Source organism: Gossypium hirsutum, chromosome A05 (assembly GCF_007990345.1).
Source record: "Gossypium hirsutum isolate 1008001.06 chromosome A05, Gossypium_hirsutum_v2.1, whole genome shotgun sequence".
NCBI classification, from domain to species: Eukaryota; Viridiplantae; Streptophyta; class Magnoliopsida; order Malvales; family Malvaceae; genus Gossypium; species Gossypium hirsutum.
This window is the reverse complement of record NC_053428.1, coordinates 53,235,126-53,254,054: the sequence shown is the minus strand read 5'-3', so window position 1 is coordinate 53,254,054 and position 18,929 is coordinate 53,235,126. Positions and strand designations below refer to the sequence as shown.

Sequence of the window (18,929 nt, the reverse complement as noted above, 5' to 3'; positions counted from 1 at the left end):
GACTGCAATAATGCACTTGCATGGATGTGTCTGCATGCGCCACCAGACAGGAAATGTGCTCACTCCTACCCCCCAACAAGATACGATTGTACGATCAAAATACAAAATATTTTAATCGCAATTATAATACAAAGCATACACAAATGTAAAACAAATATACAAATTAACAAATCTAGTCCCCCATAACTCCCAAGTTTTGCTAAACTCTAAATAGTGAAAGGAAATTCAAAGTGGGCAGGCTTTTAGCTTGATGGTTACAAAGTATATAGCTGACACAAAGAACATATTGGGAAGTGAGAAAGTAACTTTGGAAACCCAGGATCAACTGTATTTCACATTTATTCCGATGCATACAAACTACAGTAAAAGAATAACACAGACCATTACCCATATTTTCCTATAAATTTAACACAAATAGGGAAATAATAATAACTAAAGTTTTAGATAACTCGTGTAATCATATAACAATATTTAGATTATTTTTTAATTTATATTAAAATAATTTAATTTTTGATTTATTTGTATAGTTATGATTGCTTGTTACTATTGCGTAACCAAAATATCAAAAAATAAAAAATAAAAAGATTAATAAGCACCGCGATGAAAACAACTTTTGTAGTTGAAATCATAATTTCAAAAGCAAAATAAGAAAATGGAATCTTTGACGTTTAAAATTGTTGTTTCACACAAAGTGACTTTATTATTCTTCATTAAAACATACATTTCTAAACTTTATTTTCTCGATTTTCTGCCAGCTTTGCTAAACTCACCCTCACTATTTATATCACCACACCCACATAAGCAGAGCTTTGAGAAAACCCCATTTCTCTGCTTTCTTTTTTAATAAGCCAAGCTGTCGGGACATCAACACCAAGACATTAGAATATCTGTAAGAGAATAACAAGAATAGGGTATTGTTTTATTTATTATTTTCTGCCATTCTTGGATGTTTTCGAGAGCTTCGAAAAATGGTGTGAAGGATAGAAGCAATCGAGAAAGCTTTTCTTACAATGTTGATCTTATGTCGGATCAGATGCCCCCATTTCGATCACAGAATAAGAAGACTCAACCCATGTTTAAACATGGCTTCTTACTTTCGTAAAACCTCACCAATCATTCATGCTTTTGTAATTTTTCTTCTTGTTTGTTCTTCTTCAATTTCTCCCGTTTACTCATCGGAACCCCATAATCTCCATGCGAGAAATCGAACTTTCCGACCGGATAAAGAGCTACAAAAGTTGAAATTCATAAGACAACGTCTCAACAAGATCAATAAGCCAGCAGTAAAGACAATTCAGGCAATTTAATCTAGTTTTTGCCTTGAGTAATTTTCTTTTTATCTTTTATCAGACATTGGTTTCCAAGATCTCCAACATGTTTTTGTTTATGGTTTTGGTGTTGCAGTGTCCTGATGGTGACACTATAGATTGTGTTTTGTCGCATCATCAGCCTGCCTTCGATCTTCCTCAACTCAAAGGACAACGACCATTGGTAATTAAATAATATTTTAGTTGCACGATATTAACAGTACATGGTTATGTTACAGTGTTTATCGTCGTTATTTATTGCAATTAAAGGGAAAACATCCATTGGTCCACAAATACTAATTGAACAGTTTTTTTTTTCTATTGTTGAAATATGTGCAGGATCCACCGGAGAGACCTAGGATTTATGAAAGAGATGGGGTGATGATGACGGCGGAAGTAGAAGAAGAAGAAGAAGAACATGTTCAGCTATGGAGAATGTCAGGTGAAACATGTCCGGAAGGAACAATTCCCATCAGGAGAACGACGGAACAAGACATGTTAAGGGCTAGTTCTGTAAGAAGATTTGGAAGGAAACCAAGACGACGTGTTAGAAGAGATTCAACCAGCAACGGCCATGAGGTAGGTGTCTTCAAAATTACACTTTTAACAAAAACTGCCATGCCTAAAAAATATCAAATTTTATCTAAGCAACGTTTCCATTTTTTCTTAAAAAAAATAATTATTCATAAGTTACTGTTTTTTATTTTGTTAGAAAAATATAAACTTTTTGACGCACAAAAGTGGGTGAAAAAATTGAAAAAGCAATTGGAATAGCGTTAAAAATCGGAAGGAACCAATATCAAGGAAGTAGTCAAAAGTGGATTGTAAAACGACCCTACTTATTTATTTTTATTACCAGAGACTTCAGTCTCTTATGCCAACATTGACAACCTTGTATTTTGTACATACATTTCTTTGGGGTAGGCTGACAGATTTTTAGTAAAAATCCTTTAAAATAAATTTAGATGAGTGCTTGCATCATATAATTAACTCACAGAGTACTAAATATAAATTTTATTCTTTTTAAAATTTTATATTAATTTATTGATACCGTATAAAGAAATATTATATTTATATACTTATAAATGATATGTCAGCTTTATATATATATATATCTCATTTTTCTTGCTTTAAAGCATATAAACTTCTTTTTTTTTTAAAACATTTGTATAAATAAAAACACAAATATGAAATATATCCTAGTAGTAGAAGATTATGGGACAAAAAATAAATCTCAATTCAAAGTCATCATTCTCGCTCAACTTAAAAATTATTTCGGGATTTTGCATAATCTATTTATAAAAACTCTTATAATACAAGATTTTTACAAAAGACGGCAATACCTAATTTTCAGGATGTTTTATGCTCCTATCTTGATTACGTTACACAAAGGGTGCCTTTATATATAATAATCACATTGTAAGGAGTATAGTTGGTAAGAGTTAAGGGATTCCTGCCTAGAATAGGATAATTTAAACTAGCAAAACTCTTTTCTAGATTGAAAAAAATATGATGAAATCGATATAATTCTCTTCCTCTGTGATGTAATGAATGGAATTATAAAAACTAATTTTTGTTAATTTTTTCCTTCTTTAACATCCTAGGTTTACTTTAAAAACCTTATATCCCCACATATTTAAACATTAATATTTTAACATAATTTTTAAAAATTATATTTTATGCTTATTTGGAAATCCGAAATAAGATGATGGTAATAATAAAGGTGGTTACAGCATGCTGTTGGATATGTGAGCGGAGGAGAATATTACGGAGCCAAAGGCAGCATAAATGTGTGGGCACCCCAAGTCTCCAATCCCTATGAATTCAGCTTATCCCAACTCTGGGTCATCTCTGGTTCTTTTGCCCACGATCTCAACACCATTGAAGCTGGTTGGCAGGCATGTTTTTTTCCATTTTAACTTTCTCTTTTAGAAAATACTCTTTACGCATATCAAGATTTCGTTATGAAGATATCTTAATCCTCCAAATGTCACACCTAAGCCTGTCAATGAACAGAACCAGATTGGGTTGGAGCCTGGTTCAAATAAAATGTTCCTAGCCCAAGCTCGAATTAAGCTTGGTCCCACCTTTTCATATATTAATAAAAAGATATTTTATATTATTTTTTAAATTCTTCATGTTTGGGACTCGGGGAATAATATAGAGAAGATTTATATATATATAAAATTAATTTTAATTTTTGTTGTTATTTAAATTAAATTTGGATTGGAACCAACCGATTGCCTAAACTTGGGTTCAACATGTTTCAATACATTCTAATTCGAGTAACATAACTTTTTTATGATATAATCTTTGTTAAACTTGATCCGATTGATCTTGTATTATTATATATAAATAAACAAATTTAATATTTTATTTTATACATTACATAAAAATATGATTAATTTTTTTTTGTCATTTATTTTTATGCAGGTGAGTCCAGAGCTATACGGGGACAATTATCCTAGATTCTTCACTTATTGGACCGTAAGTATAATAAAAAAAAATATTTGGAAACAATTTAATTATAGTTACTAAATTCCTCATTGCTTAATTAATTAAGATAAATGAAAATATTTGGCAGAACGACGCATATGAAGCAACTGGGTGTTATAATTTGATGTGCTCAGGATTTGTTCAAACAAACAATAGAATTGCAATTGGAGCTGCAATCTCCCCAATCTCATCATACCATGGTGGACAGTTTGATATCACCCTCTTGATTTGGAAGGTAAATCCTTTTAGTTTCCTTAAAACTGAACCAAATCGATTAAATCAATTAATGCTAGTTTTGAAATACATCTTCTAAAGGATCCAAAGCATGGGAATTGGTGGTTGGAATTCGGATCGGGGATTCTAGTAGGATACTGGCCATCATTTTTGTTCACTCACTTAAGGGATCATGCAACCATGGTTCAATTTGGTGGGGAGATTGTGAACACAAGGCCCGGAGGTTCCCACACCTCCACCGCGATGGGCAGCGGTCATTTTGCCGGTGAAGGGTTCGGAAAGGCCTCTTATTTCCGAAACTTAGAGGTGGTTGATTGGGATAATAACCTAATCCCATTGCCAAATCTACGAGTGCTGGCTGACCATCCCAATTGCTATGATATCAGAGGTGGGGTTAATGGGGTTTGGGGACATTATTTTTATTATGGAGGACCTGGAAGAAGTGTTAGGTGTCCGTAAAGGGAATGATATAGGCAACGGGGGAAAGCAAATTTTATATTAACAATCAAGATAAAAGAAAATAAATGATAAAAATCTGAGAGTCAAAATAGGTATTTATTAATTTTTGAGTAAGATAATTACCAAGATTGTTGGAGGGACTGCTGCCCTTGTGGATCTGCCCCTGGGTATAGGGTAGAGTTAGTAAATAGTTTTTTTTTTGTTTAATATTTGTTGGGTGATACTGGGTTTCTTATGGAGACGAGAGATGTTGATTTTGTAAGTTTTTGGGGCATTTTTATAGTAATTATTTTCCTTGTTAATCCAATTTTCTTTTTATTTTCTTAGTTGGAATGGTATTACAATTTTGGTATAATGACTGATTTGTAGTTTTTTTTTATTATATAAGAGATATAGGACAAAAGTTTTTTATCGAATTTATAATTAGTGTGAATTAAAATTTTAAATAAAAATATTTTATTATTTCACTTTTATTCAATCTAAAGAGATAAGTGATTATTAAATTATATGCAGGCTAGTGGTTATGTCTAATATGCCATCAATAAATAATAACATGATTAAATAAAAAATAATAGAGACTTTGTAAGTAAATGCTAATAACTTTGTTTAAACATAATTAAATAATAATTAATTATAAATAAATTATAAACCTAAAATTCAAGATCTTAAACCCAAAATCTTATACCTAAACCTTTAAATCTAATATTCTAAATCCGAGAGTTATTATTTATAATAGTTACGATTGTTTAATTATGCTTAAATAAATTTATTAGTATTTATGAAATTGAGTCTTAGTTTGGTTGGCATCAATATTATTATCAATGTAACATCCAAACCCCTCTCCGTCACATATTATAGTTACAAGTATTACTGTACAATTGGAACATTTATAATTAATTCAATTCGAAAATCATAAACGTAACTTAAATCATTCCTTCATACACATATTGTCTCTAAATCGAGCCCACGAGGTCCAAAAAAAATACTTTAAAGACAAATCGAGACCAATTTGAAATCATTTGGAAAGTTTAGGAAAATTTCAGAAAAATTGAGAACAGGGGTCACACGGCCATGTCTCTGGCCGTGTGGACCTAAAATGTACCTCAAACAACAAAGTTACCATTTCAAGCTTACTTGGGCCTTAAGCAATTCAAATACCAATCATTTAACTTATTCAAATTACGATTAAATATACTCAAAACATGCCAAAACAATCATCCTAAGTGCCCAACCAATGTACCCTCATTGGTACCACATTTTATATCTTCAAAACACATCAACAATGCATCATCCAAATCAAAGTTTAATGTATGCCAAAATCACTTAATTTAGCCTAACCTAAAGCTACTTAAGACATCAAGCTTTAAGTTTCATACACATCAAGCCTTTTGTCAAAACACATACTTACATTTAGCTTCAAACATAAACATATATTTATAACTGAATTTACATCACATTCAAAAAACAACTAACAACCAAAGACATCCTAGGTACATGCCATTACAAAATTAAACATCACCACACTTGAGCTCGGAATTGTTGTTGGATGCTGAGTCGGCATTCAAAGAGAGTACCTAATGTGACATCCCTAATTTGACCCTAGTCGAGATGTGGTTTTGGGACCACAAAATCGAGTTATAAAATTTATTAAATATTAAAATTCATATATACTATGTGTGATAGTGCATGTGTGAAATTTTGATGCTTAAATTATGTTAGTTGAATGTGAATTTTAGTCAAAGGGCTTATGTGAGAAAGAAAAAAAATGATGAATTAATTTGAAGACTAATTAGTGCATGATTCTCAAAATGGGGACTTGCATGTCAAATACCCCATTTTGAGAAGTAGTGGCCAGCCATAATGATTAGGGTGCATAGAAAATGAATTTAAGTAAGTATATTAATATTATATGGCCTTAACTTATAAAGAAAAGATAAATAAAATATTTTGGGGTGAAAAAAAAAACAAAGTTTGGTTCATTCTTCTTCTTCATTGCCGTGGTAAAGAAAGAATAAGGGAGTGAAGCTCAAATAACCGGCCATATGCATAGATCTAATTCTAAAGGTATGTAATGTGATTTTTGTCAAATTGATTATGAAATTTGGTTGTTAATGACATGTGGTAGATAACCCATGATTTTAATTCTAGATTAAGTGATCATAGGGCATTCGACCATTTAAGAGAAATGTGGAAATTTTGTTTTAAAGCTCGTAATTCATGTTTAATTGCTGAATGGAGTTTTGAATTGGTAGAATTGAGTTTTAATTTTAAGAAATAAGTGATGTTTGTAAGGATTTTCAAAATTCATGTAAAGCTTACATTCGGCCATTGTTAAGGAATTTTGAATTGGTTATAAATTTTTATGTTTTAATTAGCAAATTGAATTATTGAAGGTTGAGCTAATTATATATGTATACGTTTTATATGTACATTAATTTCTTAGTCTATGTTATTCGGCTATAATTGTCATGGTAGAAATTTTTTTATTTGTAAATTTGTTAATCATTAGCTCAAGAGCATCAAGGACAAAAGTCGGAAAAAGGGAAGGCAAAACTAAGCGAATAGCCGTAGAATTATAGTCGTCGACAACTCTTAAGGTAAGTTTCTAGCGTGTAAGTTTAGTTATAATGAAGAATGATATGGAATACGGGTAAAGATGGCACTATGAATTGGTGTAATTACCTATAGTAAAATGATAAGGAATAAGTTACTTCTATGAGCCTTAGCCGATTGGTTATTAGAAAAGTGATATTTAAATTATGATTTGTATGTGATAATAAGAAGTATTTATATATGATGATATGTTTTAAACTCAAATGGTAAGTTCTTAAGTGTTTGAACTTGGAAATTTAAGAGCAAATTGTAATAATCTGCTTAGGTCAGTAGCAGTAGCGTGATTTTTGAAAATCACCATAAATTGTTGGAGTGGAATTAGAGACTGAATAAAATATGTAATCAAATCTCAATGAGTCTATTTTCTTATAAAATAAACAGTGCAAGCAAAGGAATTTCCTATAGAGAGATATTTAAAGTTGTGTGTGACAGTGTCAGAATGAATCTGAAATCCCCTATTCTGTTTTTAGAAAATCATTATAAATAGTACAAAAAATTTTATAAGATAAAATTTATATTCTTAGACTCCTTAATGAGTCTAGTTTCAGATGAAATAAACAAAACATATTTTGAAATTTGTACAATGAGAAATTTGATTCATAGTGAAGAGTGGTCAGTATAGTCAAACAGTGAAATAGGGGAAACTTTAAGAAAATTCTGGTTTTGATTGGCCAAACAAAAAATCCTGAAAATTTTATGGATAGAAGATATATGAGTCTATTTTTAAGGAAAATTTATGGCACTTCATTTGAAGTTTCGTAGCTCCAGTTACAAATAATTTAATGATTGTTTCTCAAGAAAACAGCTTGTGGTGAATCTGTGATTTTGTTGTAAACATTGATGAAACTAATTGAGTTGCTTATAAGCTATTGCTGAATTGATGTACAAGATAAATATATAGGTGGTGAGGCCAAAATGGCTAAAATTTAAATGTGTGCCAGTTATCCGAATGGCTATTTTATAAACGTAAGCAATGTATATGTAATATGTGTTGATAGTTTTATAAATTGAAGGTGTAGTGACTTATATGTTGTTTAGCCGAATGGTTGTCATGAGAAGAATGTAAGTCATGTGTGTATTTTCTTATTTAGTTGGAAGTTTACTGAAAGGGATATATATATAAATATGTATTAAAGTCGAATGATATTATGACATGAAGTTAAGGTACATGCTATATGCTTATATTCGAATGAGGTTAATGGATTAAAATGGTGATAGTTTGTGTGAAATGTGGTAACATGTGATTAAATATACATGGAATTTGGAAAGTATCCGGGTTAAGACTCGCTGACTACGTGATGTGGCCTAATGGCTCTTGTGAAATGAGACTAGCTATATTGAGATACGAATAAGTTCGAATTAAGTGATACCTTATTAATGTGTTTCCGTGTTGGAAAAATCGAAGGTATGTGAATTGATGTGTATACAACTTTGTGAATTAACTATGATGATATATCCAGGCTTAAAGTCCCGCAGGCTTGGTACTGGTAACTGGATTCGGATTTTTTTTAAACTTAGCAGGCTATGGCTAAGTGCCTTGAATTATTTCAAACCGAAGACCATTTGTATATCTTTAAGATAAGGATTTAATTAGTTTCATAAAAATTTACTAATTTGAGTTGTATTCGGCAGGATGTGCAAATACAAGGTATGGATTGCGTTTGGTCATTTATGTATATGTGATAAGGAATATGTTTGGTCCTTTATATACGTATACGAAAATTTAATACTTGTCATGATTTGATTATTTGAAATATTAATGTGAATATGAACTAAAGAACTAAGCTCCTAAATACATATATACATTTATGTATGTGCACGAAATGAGTGCATATGATTAAGTGGTTAGAGGTATTGAAAGATTGAATTGGTAATTGGTAACTATGGAAACGGTAAGTGTACAAAGGTTAAGTATATGGTAAGTGATACTTACTTGCTATGTGAACTCGATTTCGTTTGTATTACAAATGTACTTGGGGAATCACTTATGAGATGGTTATAAGTTATATTCAACGAGTATTGACTCTATCAAATTGTTTATGTAAGATGAAAACATGAATATGTGCTTCCAAATATGGAAACCGAATGTGATTATAGTGTTATGTTTTAGTTCGACTGATTAAACTAAAAGTAGCATTGATGTTTTTAAATGCGAAGGGGTATATACTCTTAAATTGGGATGAAATAGATGAATTACATGTGCATACATAGGGTTTAATCTATTTGACCGAATGGTGATATATCTTGGCATTTCAAAACGTGATTTGTGTAAGGCCTAATCTTAAGCGACTTAGTAATAAATCAACAATTACGGATGTTCAGCACATTAAGTTGGCCAGGTATGTATTATGTACTTGTGTAGGCTTATTAAGCCCACCGAGACTTCACTTGGATTTTGTGTAAGTTATAAATGTATTTAATCTAGCAAAGTTAATTGTTTTACTTAAGACTTACTAAGCCTTGAAAGCTTACTCTGTTGTTACGTTTCTCTGTTTTATATATTATCAAATTTGGCCTTTGGTCGGGGATCGTCAACAACTCGTCACACTATCACTATCCACTGTTTGGTACTGCTATGTTTTGGATTATTTTATGGCATGTATAGAATAGACTAGTAGCGGAATAATATTCTGGTTAATGTATATAAGCCATGCGAAAATGGCATCTTTTGAATGTGTACTTATAGAAGTTTAATTTTATCCCTGGCTGTATTTAGCATTTATCTAAATGAATGATCTTTATTTCAAGAAAAAGTTTAAAATTTTACTGTTCTAACATGAGTTACAAGTCTGGTAATACCTCTTCCCTATTCCAACAACGGTTACGAGATAGGGGTGTTACATGTGACATGGCCATGTGTCTTCAATTTGTTCTTGGGTGACAAATAAAGAGTTACACGGGTTTGGAAAACAAGCGTGTCTGACCATACGGCATGCCCACACAGGCATGTCCTATATCCACACGGGCGTGTGACTATGTTTAGTGAAAAACTTTCTAAGTTTTATAAAAATTTCTAAAGTTCTCGGTTTAGTCCCGAACCACTTCCAATGCACGTTTTCGGCCTTGTAGGCTCGTAATAGGGACATCGTGTTTGACTATGAATGGTTTTAATTTGGGTGCAAATTTATAACCCGAAATTGTATGTTTGATCGTGTGACAAGTCCAGTAATGCCTCGTACCTTGTTCCGGCGTTCAATACGGGTAAGGGGTGACTACCACGGTCTAAACATGGTCTTATGTCCATAATGCCATAACCCAGTTATGATCTTATCATTAGAATGCCATAGCATCGCTATGGTTTTACGTGCGTATGCAACCTATCTCCATTGATATCAGAAATTATCATTTTTGTAAATTTTGTACAATTCTTGTTCTATCAACATTCTATTTGATATCAGCAATTTTACATCATTTAAACTTTAATTTTCATAAACACTTAGAAATGTAATTGAATTCATATTAATGAACTTACAAAGCTGATTAGCAGTAATGGCTCCGAGTTTCTCAATCAATGATCGACGTAATATCAATTTGTTATTTTCGTTTTCAATCACACATATTAATATAATCTAATATTATGCAATTAGCTTCATATATTTCACTTAAATATAAACTAAAATTAAACTGAATGAAAGTTGCGCCTAGCGCTAATCAAACAAGCTGAAAACACAGGCCAAATATGCAATATTCTAATAAATGTTAGGCCCGTGTTTGGCCCGTGTTCAGCTACATATATGGCTCTGGACCCTAACATTTATTAGAAAAATGCATTTATTAGCCATATATTAGAATATTGCATTTATTAGCCATATATGTAGCTGAACACGGGCCAAATATGCAATATTCAAACGAGCCCATATGTATTATGAGATATGAGGTTGCAAATGAATACTTTTGGGATATTTCCATATTTGGACCCTAACATTTATTAGAATATTGGATTTATTGGTATCTAAGTGTATCTAGGGTTGAGTAGCCACCAAGTAGCCTGTTGCCAACCTTAGGATCATTGGAATTGTGTTTTAAACAATTTTTCCTATTCAATTTTCGTTTCTTTTTATGTCTACTTACTCGGAACTTTTCTATTCCGATGTGTAGAAAAATGTGAGTGAAGATTGCTCCAGATCGCGCTTCAATATATATTCATGAGCATTTTATTATCTCTTATCTTCTATTTTTTTATTTACCTTTTGTTAATTTGGCTAAATAATGTTTGTATGGATATTAGAATAGATTATTGTGCTTTATTCATATATTGCATGTTTCAATTAATAAACTAATTTATCTATTAAGTAATTATTTATCTAAATTTGATTGTTTATTCAAGAGTACTCAGTATATTAGGGAGTGCCAAACGGTGAGACTGGGAAGGAATCCGTATGCCTAGGAAGAGACCAGAAGGGTGACTTAGGTGGTAATCTTTAGAGTAGATAAGACTGGAAGGGTATTTTTACTAAGGGTGATAAATAACTCAATCGATGATAATTAATTATTTAATTAAATAATTAGGCATTTAATTGATTATAGGTTAGAGGCTCACATTGCCGACACTAGGAATAGGAAATTCTATTAGGTTAATTTAGGCCTATTAATTTAATTAGTTTAATTAAAATATTAATTTGAATTCACACTACTAATTCGTGACTCGACTAGATTAATAATTTTTTTCTGTAATTAATTTAATAATAGTTTCTCCAATCTACAATCCCTTGGGTACGATCCTCAGAATACTTACCAGTGTTTCATTGTAAACTTTACTATATTACAATTTGACTCTTAAGCTTGTGGACATTACCGGTTTAATTTCTTATATATTGGTGTGATATATCTACTATACACGTAACACGTTTATAGATGGTCAAGTTGTTGGCGCCTGTAACACCCCTTACCTGTATCCGACGTCGGGACAGGGTTTGACGTATTACCGGACTTAAATGTAAACAAACATACAAAGCCGAACCATAAAATTTCATTCAAATTTAAAATTTTCAAACACATGCAAATTGTCCCTTATAAAGGCCTACGAGCCCCAAAACATACATCGGAAGCAGTTTGGGACTAAACCGAGAACTTACAGAACCTTTTTGACACTAGAAAATTTTTCTTGTTTTGGATAGTCACACGCCCTTGTGGGTAGGCCGTGTGGTCACACATGCCTGTGCGGCTTGGGACACACCCGTGTCCTCAACCCATATAACTCTCTAACTGTGACGTCATCATACAATTAAGGTCACACGGCCAAGTCACATGCCCGTATGCTCAGGCTGTGTGGCAAATTAAATTCTCGAAATTAAGTGCAGGTCGTGTCTCTGCCCGTATGTTTACTACTGGGCATTCTGTTTTGCATTAATTAGGGTGCAGGGGACACACGACTAAACTACACGCCTATACGGCAGACCGTGTGTCACACTCGGTCTAGACACACGTCCGTGTGTCCAACCGTATAGACAATTTCTAGGCTATTTTCCAAGCTATTTGCTACCCTTAAGCACTCACACACTTCAACACACTTCATGGCATACAACATGACACATTTATCATATGAAGCATAGACATTTTATGTTCTTAATAAATCAATGTATAACATATTCAAGTTAGTAGGTTTACTCAAGGTATTCCACACCAATTTCATGGATAATCATCTTTGTTATCCTACTTCTAAGTTATACATTTGTACCACATTTATTGCCATCCATCACACTTATTATCACAAACAATCACAAGACTCATCAAACACATACCTTTAGCATGTAAACCACATCTCATCACACATCCATCAAACGACCACAACAAACATAAACACATTTGCATGCATGCATAACTAATTAGGGTTACAACCCAAATAATCAATATGAACCACCTCTCATGGCCATATACAAAATGAATCACAAAACCATCAAGAGCCAACATATTTGGCTAATCAATATGACACATAACAAAAAGACCAAGTCCCTATACATCCATATTCAAAATGTTGAATCTAACTATACCAAATTTTCCAATTGATAGTGTAATCGAAAATTCCGACGTCCTTTGATCCCTGAGCTAGCTTGGCAATACTATAAGGAAAGAAAAGGAAAGGGGGTAAGCTTTAAAGCTTAGTAAGTTCACATGCAAATAAAATGCAATTTAAACGAGCATTAATCATACTTTTAACACTCTAAACATAAACTCGCATTTTATTATTAAATCACTTAAACTTATTCTTCATATATGTATATATATATCCTTACCACCAATTCATCATATCCCATGATGTTCTCATGAGTTAGATAAACATACCTGTGCCCACTCGCACATAAAGACTTACTTTCTCATTTTTGACATATCCATCAAACTACTCATTGAACTTCTCTTTGGACTACCTGTTGAACACTTGGAATACTATAGGATACATTGGATTGTACATAAGTGCTCTATATGTAGCGATCGCTACCTCATATCATATATCACATGTTGCTCGCTTTTGAGCTACTTACGGGTTTGCTCACACAAGCTATCGGTCAGGATGTAGCTACATGGGCTGCTCATACAAGCTGTCGGGTATTTGCAATACATGCCAGACTACCCAGCCACTGGTAGACATACAAGACCAGTACCCTGAACGCTAAAACATGTGTCACATATATCATGAGCTCAGACCACAACTCATGAGCTCAGATCACATAATTTCCTAGTGACATGTCACTTGTATCCTAATTTATTCCTAAGGTTCAAACGGGATTCTTCAATACCACATTTCCATTGAGCTTGCTCATAATATCGGTTTCAATATCCTTAGCACCAATCACATACTCATGGAATAACCAAGCACAATTCATAACAAAATTTAAGCATTAAACAAATGGTACAACATTACATTAATTATATATGTACTTACCATACATGCAATATTAAAGCATTTAAAGTATGGTATATATTGCATAATTTGCAAATGAACTTACCTCGGTTCAAAATGATAGTAACGAGCTTAATCCTTGTAAACTTTATTTTCCCTCGATCAAGACCCGAATCGCGTTTTTCTTTATCTATAATGCCAAATTTAAATTATTTAATATATACATTACTCAAATTGACCCATAACACATACTTTGGTAAAATTACCTTTTTACCCCTAACTTTTCACTTATTTACACTTTAGTTCTTAGGCTCGTAAAATGAAATGTATGCATTTTCTTAGTTACCCAAGCCTAGTTGATTCATATTCTAACTCTTACCGGCCCACATTTTTACTATCCATTTTTACACCTTTTACAAACAAGTCCTTTAGGTGTTTTTACTAAAAATCACTTAGTAAAAGATGATCATTACACATCAAACTTTTATAATCTTCCATTAATCATCAAAATACAAACATGTCACACATGGTTCAAATTTCATACATGAACCCTAGCTCAAAATATGGCTAGAAATGGATAGATCATGCTTCAAAGATCTCAAAAATGTATAGAACATAAAAAACGGGGCTTGGGAGCACTTATAATCAAGCTTGAAATGTTCAAAACCCTAGCTATGGAGAGCATGAAATTTTCGGTACCCCTTAGAGAAGATGGACACTATTTTTGACTTAATTTTCCCATTTTATTCTTTTATTAACCAAATGATTACAATGCCTTTTAGCCTTTCTTTCAAATTTTTCCTATTCATGCCCATTTTTGTCCAAAATTTTAGAACTTGGTCTAATTGTTATTTAAGGACCTCTAATTAATGATCCAATATAATTTCATGCTTAAAGCTTCTAAAACACAAGTTTTGCAACTTATTCAATTTAGTCCCTAAAGTCAAATTGGACACCTTAGGCATAGAATTTATTTATGGAAATTTCTCACAAACATAAAATCTTATCATGGACCATCAAATAATCATAAAATAATTATTTCTATTTCAAATTTATGGTCTCGAAACCACTATTCTGACTAGACACTAATTCGGGATGTTACAGCGCCGTTGCCGAGGATTGGGATGCTGAAATTTTTATTAGATTGATTATTGTAAAATAATATTAATCAAAAGACAAATGAGCTATATAATGTTCTTTCTTTGTACATAATTAAATATTTTTATTATTAATATTTTTACTTAGCTTGTTGATTAGCAGATTTAATCATGAATTTTGATTTTTATAGGTCTGTGCATGAATTATCCAAATCAAGTTGGTTGTACGGAGCTTCGACAAACCAATAGAGCCGTGATTACAAAGACAAGCAGCCTGAGTGTTCAAAAAAACTCTCACTTAAGCCGAAGAAGTATACATTTGAGAGGAATGGAGATTAGACAAACCCATGGGATGATGACGAAGTATACGAGAAAGAAGTATACAAACAATGGGAGATCATGGAGAACCAAAGATCACTTATGATAGAATTGCTTCAATGAAGAGATAAAACAATGGAAAAGATACACGAGTGACCTTTAGGGACATTCGAATATCTAACCAAAACTTCTTATTATTCGTATGACTATACGTCTGAGCCAGAAAACCGTGAGCGTGAATTCCAAGCTAAATCAAAGTGAATCCAAGAACAGTTGGATCAGTTAGAAGAATTTTTTCAACAAAACTCCCAAGCAAGTTCTCTATTGGAAAAGTTCGTACATGATGTCTCCAATTCGATCCGTGGGACCAATGTATCATCGACAACAATCCAGAATTAAATCTATAAAGTCAACAAGAGTTTGGTTCTGGATTCAAGAACGAATTGAATATAACCAAAGTTGTCTCTGATCCAATTAACATAGATGTAGATATAGAAGTAGATGTAGTAGTAGACGTAGAGGTATAACTAACACTGACATGGAGCTTCAACCGATTCTGAATGAAAATGTAGATGAACAGATACACTTTCTGGCCATAAGTGAAGAGGTGTCAGCGGAATAAATCAACAAGTTCATCTCATTCTCGTTTGATGATGAAGATAAAGATCGGGTAACCAAATTTCTCGTGACATGGATGGGAGGAAGCTCAAGACAATAATACCTCAAAAGACAATTTGGGGTTAGCTCGAGTTCAGCAATAAGTGGCTCATGATGTGGATGTCGCTTTGGTCGAAGATAAGGCTATATCATTGGAATCGATCGAGGGTGCTGATTCAAATTTATAAAAAATGGAACAAAAGATGAATCAAAGTCTCGAAGACTAACTGAAAGTTCTTTTACGGGGGTGATACAAATTTTCTTAATCCCGAAAAAAGACTCTTTGTTTAAAATTCTTTCAATTTTAAATTTCATTTAAATATTTTAATTATTTAGTTTAAATATTTAATTAGGGTAATTTTATTTATTTTTATTGCGGATGTTGAGCTCAAAATCGGGAAAAAACATACAAGTCAAGGAGTTAGAGTTTCATGCAAATGAGAGGTCGAAACAGCTGTGACATTGTGATGACTAGGTTTGCGTTGTCACGATTGGCCTACCTCATCCTAATGAGCAATATTGTGTCTTCCCAATGAGCAAGCCACGTCCCAACGTGGCCTCATGACGTCACAACAAACCTTCTCAACGAGCAAACAAACGAACAGTGAGGCTTGTTAACTTTGCTAACACATACACGTGGTATGTCACGTTAACAATTAATTAAATTTTAAAAAATATTTTTTATACTTTTGAATTTTTTTAAAATTTTAAAATGATTAATTGTTGACATGTCATCCACATGTATGACATGTCAGCAAATTTAACAAACGTTAACTCTTCCATTCGTTTTGGGTGATTTGACAAACAATAGAAGTTTAAGGGTTAAAAAAGATGAAAAATTAAATGATGGCTAAAATGACTTTTTTATAAAATTGAAGGGCTAAATAAATTATTATGTCATCTGTTTACTATTATTTTTAATTTGAAAAGTTTATTTTACCTAAAAAGCACTTCTAAAACTTACGTTAGATTAACTCTAGATATCTTTTAAATATTTTTATTTTATTATTTATATGAAAGCTTATTAATAAATAATAAAAATAAATGTAAATAATTAATATATATTAAAATAAAATTAATTATATGTAAAATAAGTAGACAAAATTAGGAATATATGCCAATTTTAAGGAAAAAAATAAAGATATAGGTCATAATTTTGATTATTTAAGAAAATAAGTTGTTACAAACCCCACAAAAATGCGTTATGAGAAAAAGCGTGTTTGGAAAAACCTTTTCTATATAATGCATTTTCTTTTGACATAGCAGGAAAAATGTTAATAGTTTCATCCTTAAGTCTCAAGTTTGATTCCTCTCTTAAGTACATTTTTATTTCTTTTATTTCATATTGTTTTGAGCTTTTTTTAAAAAATAATTAATTAATAAACATATTTTTTTAATTTTTTTTATTTTTAATTCATCTTTTTAATTAATATCTCTTTTATTTATATAAATAAAATAATAAATATGTAATTATATAATAAAAATATATTATATATATATCATTATGTTAAAAATATTTTTAATTAATAACTCCTTTATTTATATAAATAAATTAATAAATATGTAATTATATAATGAAAAATATATATTATTTTGATATTTATCATTACGTTAAATATATTTTATTTTCGAAAACATCAACTAATTTTTTATATGTTTTCTTTATATATAATTTTTATATGTCAAATATTTATTTTCTGCACCTACACTGTAGGTATGGTGATTTTTAATATTATAAAATTAATTAATGATTTCAAATATCATTATTTTTTGAAAATATAATTTTTATATGTGAAATATTTAATTTTCAGTCCATATCACGAGTTTGGTAAATTTTAGTATTATATATTTTTGTATGTGTATTTGAATATTTCACATATAAAAGCAATGATATATGAAATATTTTACATATAAAAATAATAATGATGTTTGAAATAATTATTGGATTTTATAATATTAGAATTTACCATACTCACAATGTAGGTGAAAAAAATTAAATATTTGACATATAAAAATTATATAAAAATATAAAATTGATTGATACTTTAAAAAAATAAAATATTTTTAACATAATGGTATATATAATATATTTTGTAACATCCCAAAAACCAGGTTAGAAGAAATTGGGTTTTGAAACCAAGAGTGTGGTTATCTCTCGATTTTGAGTTTAGAATTTGAAATTTTATAACAAATAAATTGATCTGATTTAGTGGTTAAGTATTTAGGGTATGTGTGTGAGGTTTTGGGTTCAAATCTTGGTTTTGGAAATTTTGTTATTTTGCTTAAACCCTTACCTTTGAATGTTGGGTTTATAAATTAAATTCTGTCAATTAATGTCAAGAATGAGCTTGTTGGTTCGATGACTAAGCTTTTGTATATTTTTTGGTCTTGTTTTCGAATGCCGGTGAAAGCAATAGGAAATATTTTATTTTGAATTTCATTGTATGGTAGTTAGTTTCGGTTGGTTACTTAAAACATTCCAAAAACCTCTGACGGGTTTTTCTTTTCATTTTTTGTTTTTTCTTTTTCTGTTATGTTTCTTCTGTCAGTCGTTTTCTATATTTAGTTTTTCATTTTGGTTTATTCCTTTCAAAGTGACCTTTTCTTTTGTTACGTTACCTTGCGCTGATTCTGTACAGGATTTGACTTATCTTTCTAGTTTAATTCGTTAGCCGGTAAGTTCAATTTAAAGTTTTGGAGTCAAAAGTTCTTCGATGTAACTTCGAATTTGGAATGTTAGTTTTTAGCGATTTGACTACGAGTTTACCGTTTGTTGGGAAATTACTTGTCGTCTAGGGATGATACCTTATCCTTGTTGTTTCTACTTTGAATTTGTATCAGGTGCTACCGAAAACCCTTGTTTTTGTGAATTTCGAACGCTGAAAAATATGGTTGTCGACGCCATACGGC

General features: G+C 31.3%; 1 protein-coding gene across 1 annotated transcript; it reads left to right on the top strand.

Annotated features, from left to right (window-relative positions):
• Positions 1-806: 806 nt before the first annotated feature.
• Positions 807-4,798, top strand: LOC121229168 (uncharacterized). Its single transcript, XM_041112601.1, has 7 exons — positions 807-1,298; positions 1,405-1,491; positions 1,647-1,886; positions 3,041-3,205; positions 3,741-3,794; positions 3,892-4,038; positions 4,119-4,798. The coding sequence occupies exons 1-7, from the start codon at positions 1,011-1,013 to the stop codon at positions 4,494-4,496; spliced, it is 1,359 nt and encodes a 452-aa protein (XP_040968535.1). The 5' UTR covers positions 807-1,010; the 3' UTR covers positions 4,497-4,798.
• The last annotated feature ends 14,131 nt before the right edge of the window (positions 4,799-18,929 follow it).